The sequence below is a fragment of the Ovis canadensis genome, chromosome 13 (assembly GCF_042477335.2).
Source record: "Ovis canadensis isolate MfBH-ARS-UI-01 breed Bighorn chromosome 13, ARS-UI_OviCan_v2, whole genome shotgun sequence".
Lineage (NCBI taxonomy): Eukaryota > Metazoa > Chordata > Mammalia > Artiodactyla > Bovidae > Ovis > Ovis canadensis.
The window spans coordinates 76,913,914-76,938,997 of NC_091257.1; the positions used below are offsets into that span (position 1 = coordinate 76,913,914).

Here is a 25,084-nt window from a genome sequence, read left to right on the forward strand (position 1 = left end):
GACACAACTGAGAGACTTCACTTTCACTTTTCACTTTCATGCATTGGAGAAGGAAATGGCAACCCACTCCAGTGTTCTTGCCTGGAGAATCCCAGGGACGAGGGAGCCTCATGGGCTGCTGTCTATGGGGTCACACAGAGTCGGACACGACTGAAGTGACTTAGCAGTAGCAGCAGGGTCCCAGTTTAGCTTAACAGTTTCTAGGTCAGAGCACTCAGTCAGTTAAAACTGTTCTGTTCTTCTCTTGCAGATTCAACTTTCACGTATCAAACCACCCTGGGTGGTTAAAGGTCAGCCCACTTACCAGATATGTCCCCGCATCGTCCCCATCACGGAGTCCTCCTGCCGGGGCTGGGCTGGTGCCAGGACCCTTGCAGACATTAAAGCCCGTGCTCTGCAGGTCCGAGGGGCGAGAGGCCACCACTGCCATCGAGAGGCGGCCACCACTGCCATCGGAGGTGGGGGTGGCCCGGGTGGAGGTGGCGGCGGGGCCACCGATGAGGGAGGTGGCAGAGGCGGCGGCAGTGGTGATGGTGGTGAGGCCTGTGGCCACCCTGAGCCCCGGGGAGCCCCGAGTGCCCCTGGAGAGCGTGCGTCAGATCTACAGCGAACACAACTACTGCCGCCTTGTCCTCTAAGTGGGGATCATGCCCAGGCCGAAACTGCCGTGTCCAGAGCCAGGAGAGAGGACCTGGCTTCTCTCGGAAAGGGGAAGAGCTGCCCACTGCAGAAGGTCCTAGATGGCCCCAACAGCGGGCTGGAAGATGCCTTCCAACTCCCCGTTGCACCCACTCGGGACCCGCCATGCCAGGCTTTGCCCCCACTGCCCTCTAGAATCCCAGAACCTGAGAGGTTAGTTGAGCAGCTTGTGTTGCATCCAGAAGGTAGAACTGAATGCGGGTCTGGTACCACTGCCTGGGAAAGGGGTGATGAGGAGCCAGCACCTACGATCCCCTCAGAGAACAGTCCTGTTCGGGCTCTGGAGAGGCCTATTGGATTAGAAGAAGGAACTGGCCAGGCTCCAGACAGCAGCAGTAATCCCACCATGAAGGATCTTGTGAACGTGACCCCCAGTTCCATCCCCGAATCATCCTTGGCCAGTTGCCTGCAAGACAGACTATTTGATGATGAATCAGAACTTGATGACTCTGGCCCACCCACAAGAGAAAGTGCTTCTAGACAGGAAAACTTGAAAACTGAGGCTCCTGTCTCCCCTGGTGCTGCTCCTTGGAGGCCTGGCCTGTCAAATGACGAGGCAGCAGGACAACCTGAGCCCGACTCCAAAGAAGAGGTCCCATCCGCTAAGTCCCAGGTCAGAGAGAAGTGGGAGAAAGTGGCCCCCCTCATCCCGGCATCGCCTGTGGGCTTGACAGCGGAGGAGGGTCTGGATCCGCCCGTCTGCTTGGCTTCACTCTGGACAGTGCCCTCTGGCTGTGTTGACAGTGGCGGCAGCGACTGCAAACAGCTGGACGGTGACAAGCCCAGAGTCAATGGAGACTTGGAAGCCCTGAGTCCTCACAGCGAGTCCACAGACACCGCCTCTGACTGTGAGGGCCACCTCTCCGAGGACAGCAGTGAGGCCGAGCCTAGTGCAGCCTTGGGGCTGAAGAGGTCCTTGGTGGCAGAGCAGGGTGAGAAACACAACCGGAACCGCTGTGCCTCGCTCTCCAAGGTGAATGGCAACCTGAGTCTGGTCCCCAGGACAGATGGGATGGTTGCTCCTCAGAGCTGGGTGTCTCGAGTATGTGCAGTTCCCCCAAAGATCCCGGACTCCCTGCTGCTGGCCAGTCCCGAGTACCAGCCGAGACCCGTGTCCCTGGGCAGGCCCACGTCCTCTGTGGAGGCTGCTAACCCCCTTGTGATGCAGTTGCTGCAGGGCCACTTGCCCCTCAAGAAGGTTCTCCCTCCAGCCCACGGCGGCAGCAAACCCGAGCCCCCACGACTCCCACTTACAGCAGAGCAGAGCCCTGGTGGCTCCCTGGGGGTGGGATCATTGCAGGATCCTGGGGAGAACAGGTGCGGAGTTGGCAAGAGCAGTCCAGAGTCTCTGCTACCTGAGAGCTGTGAAGCAAGTACCGGCTTTGCCCGGCTGGAGGCCAGGCCAGGTCCTGGGGCACCTCTAAAGATGTCCAAGAACGCCCCAAGTTTAGACTCTCTATATCCAGTGACCAATCCAGTGGCTGCCTCTGGAAAAGCAGAAGTGGATTTCAAAGAGCAGTTACCTCCCTTCAGCTTTGAAGATCAGAAGGAAGCCCGTGACCTGTCCCAGTGCAGTATTTCAACTGCTGCCCCAGGTGTGAGTCTGGGAAATCTCACTACCTCGAGAGCCCCTCTTTTCTCATCTCCAAATGCGGTCTCCTCGGGTCCTGATCAGGCAGGTCGGGCCCTGGGGGATCAGAACAGTGCAGGAGGCCAAGGGAAGAAGCTCTTTGGCTCTAAGAACACAGCTGCAGCCCTTCAGTGCCCCCGGCTGGTGGAGCCGACGCCACTGCCTGCGGATGCCCCTCACGCTTTTCCCAATAGGAAGTCAGGGCCAGGCAAAACCTCTCTGTCTGGTGGGGTACAGACTGCCAGGGAAGACTGGGTCCCAAAGCCACCACCTGCCTCTGTTGGCAGCATCAAGAGCGAGAAGACTCTTGGTGGAGGGCCTCTCAAGGCGGATGCAGAGAACAGAAAGGCAGTGGGGCCTGGTCCCCGGGATCTGGTGGATCACTTGCAAGGGATGCCCTTTGTCCTTGATTTGCCTTTCTGGAAATTACCCCGGGAGCCCGGGAAAGGGCTCAGTCAGCCTCTGGAGCCTTCTTCCATCCCCTCCCAACTCAACATCAAGCAGGCATTTTATGGGAAGCTTTCCAAACTCCAGCTGAGTTCCACCAGCTTTAATTATTCCTCCGGCTCCCCCCCCTTTCCCAAAGGCCTGGCCGGAAGTGTGGTGCAGCTGAGCCACAAAGCAAACTTTGGTGCAAGCCACAGTGCGTCCCTCTCCTTGCAAATGTTCACCGACAGCAGCACAGTGGAAAGCATCTCGCTCCAGTGTGCGTGCAGCCTGAAAGCCATGATCATGTGCCAGGGCTGCGGCGCGTTCTGTCACGATGACTGTATTGGACCCTCAAAGCTCTGTGTATTGTGCCTTGTGGTGAGATAATAAATTATGGCCATGGGAAAAGTTGTATATTTAGTGTGTGTATTTTGATAATGATGGATCTTAAATCTGTATACAGAATATCATTGATAAAACAGACTCTGTCTCTCTAGGCAAGAGTTCTCTTGCTGCTCCCTGAAATCTACAGTGCTAAAGCCCCTTGGCCACTTGTCGGCCCTTTGGGTCTTGCTGGAAGGGTTTCCTGCAGGGCAGCTCGCTGGGCTGCCTAAGGCCGGCCAGCTAGCCCGAGCTCTCGTCACAGAGACAGAGCCTGGTGCGATGTGGGGGAGCCTCCCTGAGACTTGGAGGGTCTTGAAACTGAAGCGAGAAGGTTGTGTTCTCCACCCAGGGGACTAACCTACCCGAACTGAGTAGAAATGTCAGTCTTCCACTGCCCCCTCCATCTTTCCTGCGGCTGCTCCTCTGGGGAGTTGATGGGGAAGAAGCCAGCACAGGGTTAAAGCAGCTCCCAGCAGTGCCCACCAGGGGGCTTAAGCACCTGCTGACCTCAGGGTCACAGCCAGTCATTTGCCAGTTGATGGAGCCAGTGTGATCTTCGGTTCTGTTGCTGAGGCCAGTTTGCCCTGTCTCCGAATAACCCACTTGCCTGCAGGAGCTTTCGGAACCTCGAACAGACCTTCTTGGACAACAGGTCAGGGCTAGGATTGTCTTTCCTCCTTGTAAGTCAGGTGTCCAGACGTTTGGCAGGTGAATTCATCTGCGCAACAGCTTGGGCATCACTTTGGACTCTGTGGGAGTGGGCATCTCCAACACACCTGTGTATGTGAAACTCATTTTACATTTCAAAGCAGTGTGTTTTTCTTATTTTTATATTTTTAACTCTTTATCCTTGGATGTATAAAGTGAACTTTTGGCTTCTGTAAGTATGCTCTATGCACCTCTGATGTTTTACCATATATTTATATGTTGTACACAGTACTGGCCGATTCTGTAAATGGATGTATTGTACAGAGAACACGAACGACTCTCCCTTATTTCGCGTCTTCAGCATCGTTGCATTAAAGTGGTGTAATTGACTTCTCTCCACCCGTGTCAGAGCCACTGCGTGCTGTGCCGCCCAACACGAGGGGTGGAGCGATTGACTTAACGACCTGCCGGTTGTCCCGGTGTTTGGTCACCGGTCAGCCGCTGGACCTGCTGCAGCTGCAGAGCCACTGGCAGCCTGGCCACTCGTTGCTGGGCAAACTTGTCTTGCTCCTCATCTCTTCCCCAGCCTCCACTGGCAGCGCCCTGCCGTGTGTGACAGATCACCACCACCAGTGTTAAGTGCTTCTGGATTCTCGGGTGAGCGCCCTGGGCAGCCCCCAGGTGGGCCTTCCGTTCCCAGCTCCAGGCTCACCACCTGTCTGCAGTAACCGGGGACCACACTCTCCTGGGGCCGCAGGGCTCCACTGGACACACCTGTGACAGCAGGTTAAGGAAGAAGCAGCTGTGCCAGCCTCCGGCCTCTCTCCCAACATGTTCCCAGCAAGTAGATGTGTCCAGAGCTGTCTCACCTCCTGCTTCCTGCCTTATCTTGTACCTCGAGTTGTGAGTCGAGCCTCCTCCTTGTTGAACTTAGGTCTCACTGTGCGAGTGCGTCTGTGTGAGCTGTGAAGTTGGTGTGACTTCAGCAAGCCTCGTTTCATCTGGAAGGTCTTGTCTTTCCCCCACTTTCCCTCCAGTGTGGCATTTGTGTCATCTGCAGCACGAGTGGGAAGTTGGCAAAGACATGGTGATTTAAGTGCAGTATTGGCCAAGTCCCGGTTGTCAGCTTCCAGAGTCTGGTTTACCAAAGACAGGGAGCAGAGGCCCAAGCGTGTTTGATCCTCTTCTTCCTTCTGCTGTGACCTTTGGGGCCACTCGAGGGGACAGTTGGAGACTGGTCCGCCAGGGAAAGCACTGCTCTTGTATGTCTCTGTGGTCTTGGAAAAATAAACCTGTACAACGTGCACTTGTGGTCTCTGTCGTCTTCTGCGGCCGTCTCGCTGGGCTGGGAGGAAGGTCAGGCTGAGGGGGAAGAAACTGGCTCGCCTCACCTCGGCGTTGGAGCTGATGTCTTTTGTGCGGAGTTCTTTTGTGACATGGGTTCCGAAGGCGTGACTTGTCAGTGCTGTGGATCTTCACACCCTGTGCGTGAGGTGGTGAACACACCCATTCTCCACTGTGTGGACTGGAAAGCAGAAATCCCATTTCAGCAGTGAGGTTCCTTTCCTCTTGAGAATCCAGTCGTGAGCTATGACATCCCTCCACAGCTCTTCATCCTGACTGCCTCGCTGAACCTGAGGTTGCCTGCAATTCCTGGGTATCTGTGGGGAGGGTGACAAGCAGCGGGGAGGGTGACAAGCAGCGGTGACGGTGGGGCTGGCCTGAGATACGGGGTCTGGTGTTGGTGGATGAGCCCGAGTGGATAGAAGACCTTTGACTTTAAAGGTTAACTGAAGTTCATAGCCATTTGTTTCCTGTGAATTGGAGAAAGTAGACCTCGCGTGTGGGGCAGTAACGAGCTGTGATTCTTTGGTGCTGCTGTCTGATCAAGGTGTGGGTGGAGAAGTCAAGGTTGGGGGCTTTGTGGTGACAGGTGACTGGCGGTGGTGCCGTGCTTGTGCCTTCACGTCTCGGAATTTGCTCACTTCTGCAGCTGCTTAAAACACAGTCAAAGCCTTGCATCTCAACAGGAGGGTGGAATGGTTTCGAGAGGGCCTGGCTGCCTGCCAGTACCGTGGTAGGGGCAAGTCACTCAGCCTCTGGTACCTCTCTCATCTCTGATTTGGGTTGCTAGTTGCCGCTTCATAAAACTAGTGTGCGATGCCTAGTGGGTGCTCCAGCCTGTTCACTTGCCCAAGGCCAAGACCCTATCTCTGTGAACGCACGGGAGCGCACAGTATAGCTCCTGGTGCCTGTCTGACCCTCACCCCAGAGAGGAGCTATGGAGAGGGGACCCATGTGGCGTGCTGAGTGCTGGGGCAGGCAGAGCGGACATCTCTCTATGGTTGAGTGTGTAGTCCTGGGTTTAGAAATGGGTCCTTGGAAGGAGAGGCTTGCTTAACTCATGGTCTTACTGGCCCGGCACAGGCTTGTCTGCTGGTTTCCTGTTCAGTCTGCTCATGTGAAAATCAGACCCTGCTTGAGAGCGGTGCTTGCATGTACATGTGTGTGTGTGTCAGACCCTGCTTGAGAGGGGTGCTTGCATGTACGTATGTGTGTGTGTGTGTGTGCGCACTCAGTCCCTTGGGCCTCAGGGACTGAAGCATCTGCCTGCCCTGGGCCCTGAGAGGAGGTGGCCCAGGCTGTATATGTGGGTGGGTGCCATTTAAATTGGAGGTTAATATTTGAAACCAAACAGTGCCAGTGATCTGTGCATCCTCAAGTCTTTGCGCATCATTTTGAAAGCCTGGAATGAACATCTCTTGAGAACCAGAAGATGTAGATGGAAGTTCTGTGAGGAAAACAGTGACAGCTGTCGGTGCAGTGGTTCTTCACTTTCTTGGGAACACAGACTCCTTTGAGAGCCGAGTGGGAGCTCTGGACCTTCTTCCCCCAGAGTGCACGTGTGCGCACGCACGCACAAAGTGGTCTGTATTATTCCAGGTGGGTTACGAGCACCCTGCACCCTGCCCTGGCAGCTGGAGCTCCTCACTGAAGAAGGAAGAATCCCGCTGACTGATACTAAACCTAGTAAGAGCTGGGTTTATACAGAAAAGGGGAGAGATGACTTTGCATCCCTCTGCAAGGGATTCTCCTTCAGTGTCCTGTAACTACTGAGCTTCCTCAATGGATTTCAATTACCTTAAAACTGCGTTACAGGCACAGCCTCCCACCCCCCGGTCGAGTCCGCTGAGCCTCGACTGCTCAGTCACTGAGTGGCCTCGAGCTCGTTGCTGACGACAGGGGCACCTGCTTGATGCTGCGCTCTCCACGCTGTGCCAGTGCTCGGGGGCCGCATTTCAAGGAGCCAGACTGGAGCCAGCCCTCTTCTGTCCACAAGTGTCTCCTTGGATCCCAGGGCCTGTACTGCTGTGACTGCACCTGGAGGTAAGTGCTTCCCGCTGGGCCAGCGCAGACTGCGTGCGTGTGGCCTGCTGTGTTGTCCCAGGAGGGGGTGTGGGATTTGTGGTCCCAGGGTCTAGACTAAAAACTGTGGACCCCTCTCCTTGTATCTATTTGATACATTTGGCTACTGCATAGAGTTTCACTTTTTTAAAGAAAGATTCGTCATTAACAAAAAAATGTTTTCAGAAAAACTGCCATACAGTGTGTGTGCATACATGGAATAGTAACAGTTGTATTTATGCTTTTAACTCCTGGAGAATTGATTTTAAACTTGTGACAGTCAGGTTTGGCCCCAGTCAGTTGCTGCAAGTTTTCCTTAAAGTTTAACCTCAATTATATGTGGGATGAAAAACAAAGGCTGCACACAAATCAATGTCTTTGAAAGAAAAAGCAGCTCTTTTTGCTTCCTTTAAGATGGGATCCCAGGTTTTGGTCAAATGGAGTGTGAAGTCCTGATGGTTCAGGACCAGGGACAGTGTTTCCTCGGTTTCCCCAGCCTGCGCTTAGAGACTGCCGCCTGAGTCTGGTTTCAGCCCACTGAAGAACTGCGTCCTTACGGGGAATGGGAGCGGGGAAAGGATGGTTTGCCAGGAAACGGCTGCATCTAAGACATTGCTTGAGCACTGGCCACATTCAGGTGAGGCGTACACTTGGCGTGCCCTCTTCCTCACCTGCAACTAGGGCTAGAGCACCTCCCTGGGCAGGTGGCCACGAGACATGAGATTTCAATTTGGTGTGTGCCTGTGCTGAGCACGTGATGAGGACCAGGAAAGGTCCATTTCTTTCCCTTTCTGATGGGTGAGGCGCCAAAAAAAGTGACCAGTTCATTTGTTCAGAATCTAGCAAGGATCTTCTGTGTGCTAGTTTATTGGCTACTGGTTGAAGGGTTGTTTCGGAGCCAAACAAGCTGGAGGGAACAGAACTGGCCAGCCATGCTCTTGTGGACAGGACACCGTGGAAATAAAGCATTCGGTTTGTTATTCAGTGTTTATTAAGTAGATTCAGTCTTATATATGATATACAGATTCAAAAGGAAAAGGATTCCACATACTTATGAAATCAGTGCATTTAGCAAGTAATACCATGGAGATAACAGCTCGATTAACAGCTCATTGGTCTTTTGTTAAGTGAGGGGAGAGGGAGTTGGCCTGTGCTAGTCATTCCACAAACAAAACAGAATTGAGTTGCATCACATAGAGAAGACACATTCTAAGAATTAAAATATTAAGCCACATTTACTGGAAAAACTCACTATAGAGAACACAAATCATTTTTATAGAGCATTTGAGGAGGAAGTCCTCACCTGCTTAGAAGAGCCACATTAAGTTGCATAGGTGCATATCTGTAAAAATATAATTTAGAGGTGAAGCCATTGACGAAGTAATAGAGTCACCTTTAAAAAGTTGGTGCCATCTGCTGTTTGCCTTAAGTGCCATATGCTTACTGTCTGGAGCCCCCTGCCCCTCCCCAGAGGTCATGCCTCATGAACCAGCTGCCTCTAGGGGACCCTGAAGAAATGCTTCTACCATCTGCATTGGAAAGTCTTAAAACTCATCTCAGGTAGAGAACTTGGCCTCTTCCCAAATATGTCTGAAGGGATTGGCAACCCTCTTGGGTTGTCCCTGAACCTTGGGTGGCTTGATCCTAAAGGTCGTATGAGTTAGCATGGCCTCCCCATTCCCAGGCTGCCGGGAGAGGAGCTCTTTCCACCGCAGCTCTGCGGCCAAGCCCTGCGCCCCATCTCATGAGTGCACGCGGTTACCCACCCGCCGCCGCCAAGAAGCCTCCCTCCTTAGCCTGCTCTTAAGCGGACCACATGACAGGCACATGGCCATCTGCCGCACAGAGATTTTTCTGAGCTTAGAAAAGTATTTTTCAGCAAATCTGAGTTCCGTGTGGTGTAGGGTTTTTTTGTTTTTGTTTTTAGGTGGAAACGTAGGTCAAACGTGAGAGGTTTTTGTCTTGTGGCTTTGCTAAGCAGATGAGCCTAGTGAGGTGCACCTTCCTCCTCGGGAGCGAGTCTTGCAGGACACACAGGGACCGGGGCATCTGTACATGTAAACAGTACACTTTCACTGAGTCCAAAATTAGGAGCAAAAATACAAAGGTTCACATTGGTCTTAGGTAGATACAGGCGAAAAAGGGCTGAGCTGTTTAGCTCAGAAACAACAAAAACAAAGTTTCTAAAGCACCACTAAATTATATAAAAATCAGACCATGGACGGATTGAAACTGGTATTCTGGTGAAATACTTTACTATCTTGTAAAAAGTTTTACAAAAAATTACAAATTAAAAGTATCAACCCTCTGAGTTCAAAGCAGCATTTTGAAAATGAACTGGTAGTTAATCCTGTAACCACCCCTGGAGTGGAAAGTGGCCCTTGGGGATTGGGATGGCTGGGTTCCTCCTGTGTGAAATCCTCTAAAACCTTTCTAACCCCGCTGCTGGTCCCCCTCCCCCTCAACACTGTCCTCGGGTATAAACTGAGTGGCGACGATGAAATGAACTGTAGATGGGTTATACTCTTACTGGTCTACTAAGATGATCCACCACCAAGACCAAATCCCCACTTCTCCTCTGATTCCAACCTCGTGGGATTAGCCCCCTGCGAAGACTCTGGAACTGGTGTACTACTCTAGCATTTCCTTTTAAACTTAGGATCCCAACTCATCAATCTGTGCCCTGAGGCCCTCCGTAAGAACTGGCTGTGGGCGCTCCCTCAGGGAGAAGGCAGTCCCCGGGGCGGGGGAACAGCAGCGAGCGAGGTTCCGCAGAGCCAGCTCTTTGGTGCTCTCCCAATTCAGGAGGAAAGGGACGGGGTTGACGCTGTGTCTTTTAAAACAAAAACGAAACCGAACAAGTTCCCTGACTGGACTAGCTAATGGAATATGCTATTTCCACACAGCAACTTGCTCCTGATCCTGCCATCACGAGAGCTTCACGTGGAGCTTCACCAGGAAGGAGCCCACCAAGAGGCGGGGTCATCGTGACGGGACCCACTGTCCTGCAGGGGCTCTGGAAGCCCCAGTAGGCCCTGACCACGAGCACTCGTTTCCTCTCTGACACACACTGAACCTCCACTGTTTACAGCAGTGCTCAGGCTGCTGAAGGTGGTCAATTAGGACAAGCTTGACTCAAAACCACGGCTTCACACTGTAGCCTATACTGATCTTCACGTCGAATCCCTTGTGTTGGGGGTGGCGGGAGCCCCTTCCCCAATCTTTCTCACTCCTATCTCTCAAGAGAAGCGAACCATTCGTGCCTGGCCCGGGTACTGCCTCCGGGAGGAGAAACGACATGTTAAGCAGTTGATATCAAGAATTCTAAGTAAGGCGGCGATTGTCTCTGCCAGTTTTCAACATTAAGATTTTCACAAATTGCCTGGGGTAACATTTTGCAAAAGATCTACTGATTTGTAGTATCGTTCACACACAAAAATAAATATTTACATAAATTCAAACGTCCGGGAGTAGTACTGAGCAGGTGGGGGCTGGACGTGTGGACGCTGGGGCGTGGGGGCGACCTCGGGCACCGTAGCTTGTGCTGTGCTGAGGGCGGCAGGTCTCGGTGTCCTGACCGGAGCCTGGGGACTGGTCAGATGGAAGGCAGAGGTGGTGTGGCCAGGTGGGGTGCTGGAGGCCACTTGAGAGAGAAAAGGCCACCCTCAACCTCCAGGGGCTGGAAGCAAGCAGAGGGGGGCAAGACCCCCCTGCCCTTCCGACTTTCTGGAATCCGGGGCCCACAGCTCAAGTCCTGGATCTGAAGAGGGGGAGGCGTCCTCGCTGGAACCCTCTCCCTACCCCTCCTGAGGGCGGTCTGCCACAGTGCCGGCAGGCAGCTGGCTGCAGAAAAGCTGGTTTGGGAGGGGGTGCCTGCTTTGGGGTCGAGTGGCTCTCGATCCTAGGGTCCCCTTGGCCCGGGCTCCCCTGGGACCTCTTTGCTCTGAGGGAGGAAAGGCAACAGAGGGCTTCTGCCATCTGGGCAGGGGCGGGCAGCAGAGAGCTGCTGTCATGGCTACGGAGTGGTGCACGGAGAGGCCCTGCGGGCCTTGTGAGGTCTGGGCAAATCCCTGGTTTTAGCAGCACTGGTAGGTATTGCACTGAGCAAGAGGAAGTGCCTACTGGGGAGGAAGGAAACCAGGCCAGCCTTTTGTTTGCCCTTTCTCACACTCCAGGGATTATGGGTTTCTTCTAGGACTGGCCCCTTCAGAAGGGCTGGTCCTTGGAGAACCCCAGTGGCTTCTCCATTTCTCTGATGGTCCCTTTTAGTCCAACCACGGGGGCATGGGGGAGGGAGCTGCAGTCCGCCTGGTAGCTCACAGCTGCCTTTTCTGACAGCCAGGGTCCCTGAAGAAACGGGGCCCTTCAAGGCTGCAGGTGTCCAAGGGGCCAGAGCCTGTGCAGAGACGTGTGCAGACCTGGCCCCTGGGGCAGGCTGAGGGCAAGGGCCCTGCTGACCAGCTGTCATCTCCCAGCTCTCTGTCCCGTCAAGCGCCGAGGCCAGGGGACAGCCAGTGGCGGCTTTCGTGGGCCGAGGTCCTCCCAGGGCTCCAGCTTCTGGCCTCCCCCTCTGGACTTAGCTCCCGGGCAGACACCCTTGGGGGGCAGGTGGGAGACAGCCGTTCGGAACAGGCTCGGGGCACACCCTGGAAAAGCCCATGCTGGAGTGTGAGGTAGAATACGGGTGACCGTGTGCCTGGAGCGTCTGTGGGGGTAGGGGGTGGGGAGCCATTTTTTCCTGTCTTTGCTCTGCAGTGGGTGTGGGTGAGGCCCTCCTGCTTGGCAGTGCCGGGCACTCGAGAGCCGACCGGCCCGGTGCCCCCGCCGCCCCGCCCTGCTGGCCCCCAGCCCGTGCCAGTGTAGTGATATGGAACGTTAGGTCACAGGGACACAGCCTTCTGATCAGACACACACAGACTGGCAATCTGTACAAACACAAAAGAATCCATTTTCAGAAAAATAAATTACTAAGGGGAGAGGAAGAAAGGGTCCACTTTGTTTTTCTCAATAAATATGCGATTCTGCTCACCTAAGACTTGAAAGGTAATTATCTGGGGGTGGGGGGTCTAACATCAGGGCCCACGAAGATGATTCTACACAGAGCTGTGGCCCCAGCGCCTCGTCGGGGAGGAGGAGCCCAGCCCTTCCGAAGCTGCCCCGTTGGCCTCTTCCAAGCAGGTCAGAGCACCCGTGTGGTGAGATTCCAAAAAAAAAAAAAAAGTGTCCTTGTGCCCAGAGTCTCAGGCGCTTGGAGTGTGGCTTAGAAACAGCTCTTTTGGATCCACCTCTTTCAAAAAACAAAAGGTACCAAACTGGTGAGGCGGGAAGCCGGTCCAGGGCCGGGAGAGCCTCCTTCCCTAGGGTAGTGCACTCCACCAGCCGCAGGGTCAGTTCTGCTGCAGAATGAGGTTCTCCAGTTCATCTGCCGAGCGCAGCAGGAAGGCGGCGGACTCTCGGTAGCCAGCGATGAGCTGCCGCACGGCGCTGATCTCGGTGGGGCTGAGCTGGGCGGTGGGCATGGTCCGGCTGGTGCTGTTGCTGGAGGGGGTGGGCGTGGGCGTGGTGGAGGTGGTAGAGGCCCCGCCTTTCATGCTGAGGTCCGTGGGCCCTGCAGAGAGGGGAGCCAGGGTGAGGGGCATCCTTTCCTCCTTCGGGGGACCCGAGACCCTCATCTGTCTCCATGGTTGTGCCCCTAGTGCTTAGAAAGGGTGGGCGTGTGAGGGTCAAAAGGTAAGATGGGACCCAGAGGTACCCTCCAGAGAAATCACCTCCCCTTTGCTTGTGAACAGTGGCAGGCAAGAGGGAGTCTGCAATCTAACTGAAACACAGGGGAGGTGTGCGGGTGGGGGGCGGGTGGGAGTTCCTCTCCATCTTTCCCAAATACCTCTACGGGGTGGGCTGTGGGTTTGGAGTCAGAAACCCGGACTGGCGGCCTGTTTGGCCACTCTAGGCAACTCCTAACTGCCCTGGGCCCCCGGCTCTCAGCTGCAGCACCAAGAGGCTGTTGTGGGGCTGAGCCATGCTGGTGAACCCCTCAGTGAGGCCGGGGCTTCTCAGTCTATGGAAGGGCCACTGGGAAAGGGCTTCCAAGAAAGACAAAAATGCCTGAAATTTGAAGAGCATTCTTTCCAGGCATTCAGCAAGAAGAAAGCCAAAGAAGAGGGTCTGGAGCTCAGTGTAGGAGTTGGAGCTTCCCTGGGAGGCCTTTTCTCACCCAGCTAGGTCCCTGTGCCCTGTCCTGCGCTGAGGTGCACATGGGTGTTTAAGGCTGTTCTCCCCGATAAGCCAGCTCCTCTCTACCCCATTGGTTCTGACAGCTGGTTTCACTCATCATTGCATCTACAGTGGCAGGTTTTGTTTTGTTTTGTTTTGTTTTTGCTGTGTCACAAGTCTTGTGAGATCTCAGTTCATGACCAGAGGCTGAATCCACGCCATGGCAAGGAGAGCCTGGAATCCTAACCACTAGACCACCAGGGAGCTCCCTACAGTGCCAGTTTTTATGTTGCTATAGAGATGGATAAGCTTGGCACTGGAGACACAGACTGGAAGTAACGTCTTGGGAGCAATTCTGGAAACGACTGTTGGTAGTGGGAACCTGCTTCAGCCCCCAGATGGGGAAGGGAGCTGGAGTCTAGGGTGGGATGGTTTGTCACATGGGGCTATTTCCTCTCTAACCAGAGAACAGCATGCCAAGTAGGAGGTCCTAGGAACCGGCTTGCTAAGGAACATCCTTGGGATTGAGGGTCAAGGGAAGTCTATTGAAGCGCAGGAAGAAGGACTGGAGGCGTGAACTGCTGGGAAGAGCAGCCAAGCAGGTGGCTGCCGCCTACAGCGGTGGCTGCCGGGACAGGCTGGAAGCAGGCGGGGACTCTGCAGTGGGTCCTGGCTGTGGCAGGGTTAGGTGCCCTCAGGACACTGCCTGGGGATGGCAGTGGAAGGCCAGAGGCGCCTGCCACATCGGTGTGAGCTGGCCCTGGGCTTCCTCTCTTTCCTCCCTCCACCCCCAAGCAGGGTCCTGTTTACTGCTGGGCTCAGAGCAGTCCTTCTGTCTTTCCCCGGGGGCTCTGGTTACTCAGGGTGTTGCTAGAGGGCAACTTGCCCAGCACCCCAGGGAAGACAGGCGAGCCTAAGGCTTATCTGGGCTGATCTGGGTTCCCTGACCCACTCATGAGCTAAGTGAGGGGCTCTAACCCACTGGCAGGACGACCCAGCCAAGACACCAGACCGACTGACCCCACATTAAGGGCTGTCGCTGGGAGGGCAGTGGAACTGGGGCTGCGTGCGGTCTTCTTCCAAGTGCTGGACCCAAACAGGATGTGGCTGCCCCAGGCAGGAGGTCAGCGAGCAGAACTTGGCTTCTGTGACCTCACTGCCCACGCCTAAGGAACCAGGGGAGACTGAGCTAGTGGCCTGCCTTGAAGCCTCTCCGGCAAGAGTGAACAAACAGGTAGAGAGGTGGAGAGCCCTGGCGGCTGTGCCGTGAGACGGGCCCTGCTGCGTGGCCCCAGGCGGGGGCTTACCACCATCGCCCGCCGCCTGGGAAGGGCTCTCCCCAGGCACGACAGGGGACTCTAACCTCCCTGCCGCCGCTCCTTCTCCAGACCCACTCTAACCAGGTCCCCAAGCAGCAGGGCTGTCCGATGGTGCTTCTTCCTGGAAGGAAAGCAGCTCGCCTGGGACAGCCCTCCCCAGCCTGCCTGCAGCCGGCCACTCTGGCCTCAGCCTCAGGGATTAGGGCCAGGCAGCCTCTTATTTTAGGTTAAGAGGCATTAGGAAGGATGAGAAGTTAAGCCCAGGCAGGAATCCTTCAGGGACCCTCACATATTTCCCAGTGGTGGGGAGCAAGGGGAGTGGCAGGTGCCTGAGCTCTCTGCCATGGGAAGGGACCCGCGAGGGGTCTCCCTCCTGCGGCCAAGGACAAGGGCTTGAGAGGAAATCTCAGGCACATTCGGCCAAGAGCTAGAACCAGAGTTCCCTGGCCTGCAGGTGGCACCTTCCTCTAACCTACTCCTCAAGCAGCAGCTTGCTGTCACCATCGGCTCTTCCTCACCTCTGAATGCCCCCAAAGCACGCTGCTTCGGCCTCCTGGCCTCCACGTTAAAATCACACAAGGGTGGACAGCACAACTCACAGCCTCCTTTGCTTAGAGCCTATCCGTGGCTCCCACCACACACAGAACAAAACCCAAATGCCTGACCCAGGAAGCCCCAGGATCGCCCCCAGCCTGCTCTCCACGGGGGCACTGTTCTTCCCCAATTGCTCCCACCCCCCAGGCCTCCGTATGAAAGGGCCCAAGGCCCCCACTCAGGGTAGCACCTGGCTCCATGGGGAGGTTTGTATCTTTGGGGGGCTGTTTCTCTCCAACACTGATCTGTGTCCTGTCTGCATCAGTCACCTGGGAAGAGTTACAGAGAGCACCTGGGGGTGGAGAGGGGACAGATGGCGACCCACTCGCTGCCCCCAGGTGACCTAGGTGGGGCCCCACCGTGCTCCCTTGAACCTTCATCTCACACCTGAGGTCATGACCTGTGGCCTGGCGGGGGAGGTGACCTGCCTGGGGCTGAATCCTGGCTCTGCCATCAACGTTGGGAGACCTGGGCACAAGACCTGGTCATTTTCAGTAAGACGAGTGCCAGGTAAAGCGCTGGGACTCTGCTTGCAGTGGCGGGTGGGGGCAGGGAACCAGGGAGAGGCCCAGCAAGCCTCCTGGGAGCCAAGAAAGGAGTAGTAGGTAGTGGTTTATTTTAACCTTGCCTTCCCTTCTGAGGACGGCTAAAATGACAAGATGGGGAGGGTCCCTGTAACACAGGAGTCACTTTCCCGGCAGCCTCTGTCCCCACCCTCCCCGCCACCCCCACCAGGCTGCTGGTGTCCCACACTCACCATTACTGTGATTTCCCGTTTGGAGGGAGGCAGGAGGCTGCAGGTTGCTGCCCAAGGCCCCGTAACCACGGTAACTGTAGTTGAGGCCACCATTGGCGTACACGGGGTCCTGGGAGTAGGAGGCTGGCAGTGAGTAGGTGGAGTGGGCGATGGCTGTGGGGTCCCGGGAGTGCTGCTTGTCCAGGGCTATGGGCTCGTCCTGCGGGGCGGGAGGGAGGTGCTGGGGAACCTCAGAGGCAGCCAGCCCTGACCAAGGTTCCTGGACGGTGGGTAGATGGTGGCCCCAGATATGCTGGGACTCAGTGTGGGGACCTGCAGAGCTCTCCCTCTCTCCCTGGCTGCCTTGCCCAGGGCCTCCCCCAGACCCCCATCTCTTGTCTATGTTCCATGCAGATTTGATCTATTCCTGCCTGGCTGAAGACCATCTTGGGTCTCGAGACGAAGTCCAGAGGCCTTTCCGAAGTCTGCAAGGCCTTTGTGTCGGCTCCTCGGCTCCCCGCCCGCCCTAGCACCTCCCCTGCCTGAGGACGCCTTCCCTACTCCCTCTGCACCGGGGCCCTGGGACCTGCGGGGCGGCCGAGGGCGCCCCCCAGCAGCTGGCAGCAAGCAGGCAGCTGGCAGCAAGCAGGCACCTGAGAGGTCTGGTACATCTCCAGGCGCATCCTTTTGGCTGCTTTTCTCGTCTCGCTCTCGCAGGCAGCTGCCAGGATGTTTTCTGCCATGGCCGAGGTCAGGTGGGGAGGTGTGGGTCTGGTCTGCAGACAGAAGCGGGGATGGAGCCAGAGTTGGGGTGCAGAGACCCCTGGCAAAGAGGTGGGCGGGGCAGGGCTGGGGTTTGAGCTCCTCTGTGAACCAGAGGCCACAGTGTCTGCTTCCAGAGGTACTGGAGGGGGCTGGGCGGGGGGATGCTGGGGGCTCACCATCTCCATGCCATTCTTCTTCATGCGCCGGCAGGACTTGAGGTACGTGCGGATGCGCTTGCGGGCCCGTTCCTGGAACTCGGGGAACTGCCGGCTGCACGACTCGATGATGGCCTGGATCTTCTCCTTGGGCTGCTTGGAGATGGGCACCATGCGGTCCAGGTTCTCGTCCACAAAGAGGCGCACGAACATCTGCGGAGGACACGGGCGGTGGGCGGGACTGGCCCGCTGCGCCCCCGCCCCGGCCGCCCCAGGCGGGCACTCACGTTGAAGGCCTTGAGGCGCTCCGGGTCCATGCCCTCCGAGTCGTTCATCTTGTCATTGTCCTCGTGGTCGTCGTGGTCGTCGTCGTCGTCATCTGCCGTGGGGGCCCGGCCCACGGTCAGGTCCTCGGGACAGCCACTGACCTCGGTTTTGATGGAGTCGTAGCTCCCCGAGCTGTAAGGGGGGGACTGAAGAGGCCGGGGCAGGGGGTCAGGTCACGATGAACGTGGGGACTGGGGGGTTTGGGCACACCCAGCTGCCCGGTGAGCCACGCTCTGAGGTCCTGAGCAAGTCACTTTCCTTCCTGCTCCCTTTATCTCTTAAGTGGGGACAGCGACACGGCCGCACCTCTCAGGGTGGCTGCAGGAAGGACCCCCACAGCTGATGCCCTGGAGAAGCTCACTGGAGGGGGTCGCAGCACCCACACCATGACCTGCCTCCTCGTGCGAGGGAAAGGCAGACACAGAAAGGGTTCCTGCCACCAGCCAGCCTCTTCTGCTTGTGCCAAGATCCATTCTGGCTTCAGGGTTTTCCTCCCTCGTCCCCAAGGGGCTGCAACCCCGAGCTGACAACCGAGCTGTCACAAAAGCAGCGACTGTGCTGTCTGTCGGGGATAGGGAACAGATGGGCTGGGAGAGAACCAGCCAAGGAGACGGCCATCAGGCAGAGCATCCCCGCAGCTCCCGGGCTGGGCTTCTCCCGTCTGCCGCCACCCCCGGAAGTCACCGGCAACCTGATGCAGAGCCCGTGTGTAGAAAGAGGAGAGGGAACCAGGCCCAGCCCACGGGGCAACCGCCCTGTCCTGCAGCAGGAGCAGAGATGGGACCCCTCCTCTGCCCTCCAGAATAAGGAGCCCTTCCCTAGCTCTCCCGGGAATACACTTCCCCACTCTCCTCCCTGCTTTTTCCCTCTTTTTCATCCTTTACAGCTCAGTTCCCATCCTGTCTCCTGCCCCCTGCCACACATGCTCTGGTAAGGCCAGAGACCACTGTCGTTTGCCTTTTAGAAAGTTTGTGGCTTTGGCGAGTCCTGACCGGCAGTGTCCTGGAAACACGGGGAGGTCCTGAAATGGGATCCTCTGCCCTCACAGAGGATAGCTTCTAGTAGGTGGTCAACCCCAGGAAACAGATCAGACCCTGCCACATGGCTATACAGTGGCCCAGGTGGTACCCAGCTCTTGCTGATGAACAAAAGGATAAAGACACACTGACTGCTGCCCTGTCCGGCAGTAGCTGCCACCACCAGCCTCCATGTGACCACACCCAGCAGGTCAGCCCTCCCAGGGTCCCTGGCCTTGTGCCCACCTCTCAATCACACCCAGTGCCCACCACACCTAGTCTCTGAAGGGCTAGGGACAGCCGGGTCCTCTGGCCTCCTGCCAGGCTGTGTCAGACTCGCACAGGAGGGTCAAAGTGGCCATGGGTCAGTCACATTCCCAGGCGCTCCTTGACGGATCCTCAGCCAGGGTGAGAGGAGACAGACTGTAGGAGACACTCACGCTCCCATCTCACTTCCGTGGTCCACACGAGTGGCCTGAGGCCACAGCGGCCACCTCATGCGTGCCGGCTCTCTGCCTGCCGTACAGAGGCTGTGCCTGCCACTGGGACTCAGTCAAAGGGGAGGATGGGGACTTCCCTGGTGGTCTAGTGGTTAGGACTCCATGCTTCCAATGCAGGGGGCACAGGTTCAATCTCTGGCCGGGGAACTAAGATCCTACATGCCACAGGGCTCGGCCAGAAAATAAATTGGAAAAATAAAAGTGGAGGGGGAGGATGATGCACCGCCAGTCCTGGCTCCGTGGCCTGGGCTCGGGTACGCTGACCGTATGACGACTGTATAGAGACTCTTGTACAGAAACATCCCACGAGAGATACCACTGCAGGGTACTGGTACCCACCCTACACCCCCTGCAGAAGAGGAAACAGGCCCCAGGAGGAGAAGGAACCTGAACAGGGGCCTCGGCTGGAGCCCAGGAGAGTAGGGGTCTGAGAAAGCACCTCTGGCCCTCCAGCCCTGGCAGGAGAAAATGCCCTCTCCCCGGGGTAGCTCCCGCACCCAAGGCCACGCTGCAGATCTTCGTGGTCTGGAGGTGACCAGCAGAAGTAACAGGAGAAGGTCGGGGAGGCCAAATGGGGGGCATCTATCTGCCCACCTCAGACTGCTCTAGTGGATTTTATACCTCCATGTCCCTGAGGCCACCAAGGCCTCAATCTGCACCATCTGTAAAATGGGGACAAGCGTGCAGACCAGTCAGCAAATGGGAAGCCTGGGGCCTCTGCTGAGCGAAGCCCGCTTGCTGCTGCTCTTCACAGCGGACCCTGTTATGGAGGCAGAGGGGCCAGGCCACACGTCCCTCCCCACCTCCACTAGGGCCCAGGCCACCAGCCTCACTTCACAGATGGGGACACAGGCGGAGAAGTGAGGGGCCTGCTCCCGCTTCACGACCTCCCCAAGCAAACGGTGGTACAGTGGCCACGGCCACCACCCTGCCTCCGCTGGTGATGGCCACACGCAACTTCACGTCAGCCTCGCACAACCCTGCCGTGTATGCAGGAGTGGCTGAAGCTCACAACTGTGGGGAGCCCGCAGCCCCACACACCTCGGGGGTGGTCTTCACCCCGTACTTGACGCGGCTCCGCAGTCCATCGGCGCTGCAGCCATCGGAGGGGTAGGAGGGCGTGCCCAGAGTAGAGCCCTGCGGGAGCTTGTCACACAGGTTGATGGGCTGATCCTCGGCGCTGGCGGTGAAGTCCATGGGGGCCACGGCGCCGTTGCCGTTCATCTCGGGGAAGGCCGGGTCTCCCTGCGTGCTGCTGGAGGTCGACGGGTTCAGGGTGGAGGAGCCATTACCGCTGCCGCTCTCAGAGGAGGAGTCGTCTGGAACGAGAGGCCTGGGTGTGAGGCCCCACCCCAGCACTCACCGGCCCCGAGACACCCCCAGGTATGTGGCAGGGCAGCTCAGGGAAGTGATACTTGCCCCGTGTAGTCCTCACAGGCATCCCTGGGCAGGAGAGCGTTGCTGTCCCTACTGGAGGCTCCAAGAGGCTCCAAGCCTTACCCCAGCCTCGAGCTCGGGGGCAGGGTCCCGCTGCCAGAAACCGGGGCCACCAGGAGCAGAGCAGCTATGGAGTGTGCAGGGCGTGGGGGCCTTCTGCCGTCCACCCGTACAAATGCCACATTCAGCTTCCAGGGCCTGGGATGAGCGGCTGCAGCCTCCAGTCTAACCCACCCGGCACTGGCCCAGCGCTCCTCTGACACCCCTGGAGGTTGCACGGGGCTTTTCCTTTGGCTCACCACTGCCTCACCCCTTCACACCCTCTTCCCCACAGGACCCCTCCCCACCGCAGACCCTGGAATTTCTCCACCCCCTGACTTAAGGATGGCTCCACTGTGACACCCCTGCTCCCAGGAAGCAGGCCTGGGCCCAACCCTGGCCAGCCTGTGTAGACACAGACCTGCCTCTCCGCATGGCCACACGACACTGGACACCCAGAGCCAGGGCTGCAGGGGCTCTGTCCGCGGCACCTCAGTGGGCCATCCCGCCTTTCCTGCGGCGACAGCCCTACAAAGCCCTGTGGAGGGCGCCCCCTGCTGCAGAGAGCACAGCATTGCCGGGGAATCCAAGACGACAAACTTAACTCCGGGGCTAGACCTTTCCGATGAATTTCAGGCTCCTTTCCCCGACCCTGCCCCCTGCCTCCTGCTTGGTCAGCTGAGAAGGCAGAGGCCCAAGCTACAGTCTAGCTCCCGGGGTTACTGTCAGGTGAGTACCGCGTGGTTCCTGGTGGCGCCCAGGTGCCCAAGCGGCTCTGCACCTGCCACCAGGGTGGGAGGGGGAGGGGCGGCCGCAGGGAGCCCTGACCGCATCCCAGGACACCCCTTCCCCCCCACCTCCGCCAGGGTCGCGCACGACCCCACCCCCACCCCTCCCAGCCAGCAGATTATGAAGATTTAGTCCTTGGTGCTGGGCACTGGGCACGCGCACCTCCCGAGCGTCCCCATGGCGACCGAGCGGCTCTAGCGCGCCAACCAATCACTGGCCTGCCGGTTGCCCAGGGGCGGGGCCAGGCTGCCCATCAAGCAGCCAAGGCCCAGGGCAGAGGGGGATGGGAAGGCCTCCGCGTAGCGGCACCCCTCCCCCTCAGCTGCCGCAGGTCCCCTGGGCCAGGCTGCCCCTCCTTCTCCTCCTCTTCCTCTGGGCAGTCAGTGCTTCTGCAGGCCGCTCCAGGCTCTACTCAGAGCCGCCCCACACACCCCCCCTTGCTCAGCTACATCCCCGAGTCCCCAGGCCAGCCGCCCTGCTACCTCTGGAAGCTCACAGCCCATCCCCTCCTCCTCAATCACAGATGGGTCTGGTTTTCTTCTGACAGTGTCTCCAGTGACCAATCTAGACATTTGTGGGATAAACAAACTCGCCAGCAGTATTTATTGAGCACCTACTGCATGCTGGCCCGGTCCCAAGCTGAGAAGCAAAGTAGTGACTATGACCAAGAGGCCAGTCCTCCTGAGGGCACAAGATGCTCACTGCTGAAACACACGGGAAGTGAATGGGCTGCCAAACTGCCAAGCCACACCCACCCCCACCTTCCATCTAGTCTTCTTGGCTGAGTTCCCTCTTCAGCGCTCCAGTTTCCCTTGGTCACACCCTTGCACCTGTCTCCACCCTTCCCTTTCCCAGCACCAGCCCAATTATCACTCCCCTAGTCCCCACCTTCCTGTTGCCCACAGCCTGCCCGAGGAGAGTTTGCACTCTTGCTGGTATGTTCTTAGTCCTAACCTCTGCAGCCTCCCCCAGCCCAGGTCCCACTGTACTGGCCACTGCTGAACCTCACAGCTCCAGGCCTCCGTTAATCTGCCTGCCTGTTGTGTCCAGCTCAGTAAATGTGAGTCCACCCTTACTGGCTGGCCCAACGCTGCCTTCTCAGAGCAGGCCTCCTCCCTCCACAGTCCCTGGGAAGGAGGTACTCACAGACCCAACCCCAGCCTGTGCCCATCCCTCCGAGGGATATGTCATGCCTCCTCAACCAGCTCAGGTGCAGGCCTGAGAGTTGCCCACCTCCCCATCAGGGCTCAGCCTAGCTGCCGGAGAAGCCCCAACACCTGGGATTTCGGGAGTCTCTGCCAGGGCCCAGGAGATGGAGGGCAAGGATCATGTCCATCCTGGCTGACCGTCTGAGCACCCCTGAGCTCTGGCCAGTGCCTATTCTTGGCCCACCTGGCAGGCGTGACTTCACACCCTGCACTACTCCATAACCAGCCACTTGCTTGACCTCAGAGGGCCTTGTCTTCCTCCTCTGGAAGGAGGGGATGCTTGGAGGTACCACACCAGGCACAAAGAGAGCCAATGTCACAATGCTCAGCTTGGGCATCAGGCCCAAGGCCTCCTGACACATCACAGTGGGCATGGGCCCAAGAGGTGGCACCCAACCAGATTGTCTCCAGGGAGGAAGGACCCTCTTGCCCTGTGCCTCTCCAGGCATGAGCACGAAGGAGGCTGGGATGCTACGAGGATGCACGCGTGTGCATGTGTATCTGTGAGTGTATGTTTGCCCGGCCCTCCAGCTCAGGAGCCCCGGGTGTTGGCCTAGACTCTTGAGCTCCCAACTCCCTTCCCCCAGGGCTGTGCGCCTCACCTGCCCACCCAGGGAGTCACAGGCAGTGGCTCCAGTGGCGGCACAGCCCCTCCTCCGAGGTAGATGCCACCCCAGTCTGGCAGGGAAATGGCTGGGCAGATGAGACCCACGAGGCCAGGAGTCTGGACCTTGTGTAGCTATGTATTCCAAGTTTTTAGAATAAAACTGGAAATAGGCACCCATGTGTAAATATCCAGGTTTTTAAATACTGGTGACTGACTCACATTGTTTACATTTTGAAGAAACTTGCTGGACAAACAGACAAACCAAATGTGGCCTATCTATGCAATGAGATATTCGGTCATAAAAAGGAATGAAATTCTGTTACATGCTACGACATGGATGAACTCTGGAAATGTTAGCAGTAAGTGAAATGAGTCAGACACAGCCGGACAGATATTGAAAGAGGACACACGTGCAATATCAATAGCGAGAATCGTCACATCCACAAATGAGAATATCTGAGGGGTCTCCAGGGGCGGGGTTTGGGTGGAATTGAGAGTTATTGCTTAATGGTTACAGAGTTTCTGTTTACAGTAATGAGAACTCTATCTTGGAAATAATGTGCGCTGGTTACACAACATGGTCGGTGTACTTAATGCTTCTGAACTGTACACTTAAAAATGGTTACAAAGTGGCAAATTCTGTTTTACAAAATTTACCACCACAAAAAATTTCCCCAAAGCAAAACAAAAAACAAAAATCCTGGAGGAGGCCAGTGGGCCCCAGTTTACAAGCTCCATCTGCTGCCATCCCATAGACCCACAGGCCAAGCCTCTCCCACCTTCACTCTGCACCTGGGGGCCGGGAAAGCCAGCCACACACACAGAGCCCACCTCAGGGGGCACAGGTGAGTCACAAGCACCAACCCCCCCAACCCATCACGCCGCCCTCAACCTGCTCACAGACTGCCTGCAACTCTGCTGACCAGGGAGGCCATGGGCTTTAGGCAGAAGGCAGAGGGGCTGTGTGTCCCTGAAGACGCCCCTTCGCCTCCTTTCAAAATGGTGCCATGTCAGTAAAATAGGATTTATAAGGTGTAGACAATATCCATCACAGCAAATAGGTGTTGAAGAAAAAAAAACAAACAGAACTGGTTCCCTGACCCCAGGCTTTCTCACTTTGTAACACATACTCTCCCAGACTGGACTGTGGGTTTCCGGGGGCCCCTCAGAGACCAGCTTGGTGCCAAATCTGAGGTGGGCAGGTGAGGGGAGGTGGGAGAGGGACAGGGCCACGACGACACTGCCCCTGCCCTCTTCCCTCCCTTCCTCGAACACCTGCTGGGTGTCGGGCCTGTGTGAGGCACTGGAGACACAGCAGCAGAAAGACGGGGGCGGCTGCTGTCCTGGGGGCTCATGCTCTAAGGAGCAAGAAACCAAACAGAAGGCCCAGAGGACTCTGGGCTCTGGGGAGAGCCTTGTGTGCTTGTATCCTTGATCCCTATCCCTGCAACCCCTCCTCCTCTGGGAAGTCCTCTCTGACTGCACAAGCTCAAGGCCCCAGTTCTGGACCACCCTCAGTGGAGCTCCCCCGGGGGAGGGGGAGTCTAGAGTGGGCACTGTGCAGGAGGGAGGCAGGGTAGGGTTTCTGGAGGAAGTAGCCCATGGAAGAAGCCTCCAAGAACAACACTGAGAAGGTCAGGGGGCAAATGCAGAAGCCCTCCAAGGCCAGCAGGGCACAGGAGCTGCTGGGGGTGAAGTGTTATCTGTCAATGCCCCCCTACCAACCCCAGCAGTGGCTATGATCCAGCTGCAGCCCTTGGACTGAGTTCAAACCCCCAAACTGAAGCCAAACCCTCCCAAGGCCTCCTGCTGGGCCCTCCTGGCAGTGCCCCACCCCCACCCCATCCCCAGATGTTGCCCCATCAGCTGTGCCCTGGCCTTGGCACTTACTGTCCCCTCTTCTCGGGACACTCCGTGTTCCCTCCCACTCCAGGGCTTTGCTGAAAGGTCACCTTCTCAGTACGACCTCCCTGCCCCCACTCTGACACACTGACTCCTTTACCCAGTTTTCCAGAGTGTTTATCACCTTCTCACATGTTCTGTCTGTGGTCTGTGCCCAGCCCCCCTTGTCAGCTGCCCCAGGTGGTTCCTGTCTCTCCAGAAACCACAGCCCTCTCCCTCTGGTGAGGGCACCCCATGTCTCCCAAGGGTGAGCCTATGCCCCAAGCCCAGCCGGTCAGCACA

The 25,084-nt window shown here is 57.1% G+C and overlaps 2 protein-coding genes and 1 long non-coding RNA gene across 10 annotated transcripts in view; 2 read left to right on the forward strand and 1 right to left on the reverse strand.

The window, feature by feature from the left end:
- Nucleotides 1-5,096, forward strand: part of ASXL1 (ASXL transcriptional regulator 1) — a 66,962-nt gene extending 61,866 nt beyond the window's left edge. For all 4 annotated transcript variants that reach the window (XM_069548315.1, XM_069548314.1, XM_069548316.1 and 1 more), the window contains exon 12: nt 251-5,096. In XM_069548315.1, the coding sequence (XP_069404416.1) occupies nt 251-3,145 (2,895 nt within the window). In that variant the 3' untranslated portion in view covers nt 3,146-5,096. The remainder of the gene's footprint in view (nt 1-250) is intronic.
- Nucleotides 5,097-5,803: 707 nt separating this feature from the next.
- On the forward strand, nt 5,804-10,656 carry LOC138417649 (uncharacterized). The gene is made up of 4 exons (XR_011248240.1): nt 5,804-6,820; nt 6,950-7,177; nt 7,610-7,832; nt 10,102-10,656. It is a non-coding gene; the product is annotated as an uncharacterized lncRNA (long non-coding RNA).
- A 1,467-nt stretch (nt 10,657-12,123) lies between these two features.
- NOL4L (nucleolar protein 4 like) overlaps nt 12,124-25,084 on the reverse strand; it is a 129,018-nt gene continuing 116,057 nt past the window's right edge. For all 5 annotated transcript variants that reach the window (XM_069548318.1, XM_069548319.1, XM_069548321.1 and 2 more), the window contains 6 exons: nt 19,862-20,139; nt 17,265-17,450; nt 16,999-17,190; nt 16,711-16,833; nt 16,079-16,277; nt 12,124-12,803 (listed from right to left, as the gene is read on the reverse strand). In XM_069548318.1, coding sequence (XP_069404419.1) covers nt 12,583-12,803; nt 16,079-16,277; nt 16,711-16,833; nt 16,999-17,190; nt 17,265-17,450; nt 19,862-20,139 — 1,199 coding nt within the window. In that variant the 3' untranslated portion in view covers nt 12,124-12,582. The remainder of the gene's footprint in view (nt 12,804-16,078; nt 16,278-16,710; nt 16,834-16,998; nt 17,191-17,264; nt 17,451-19,861; nt 20,140-25,084) is intronic.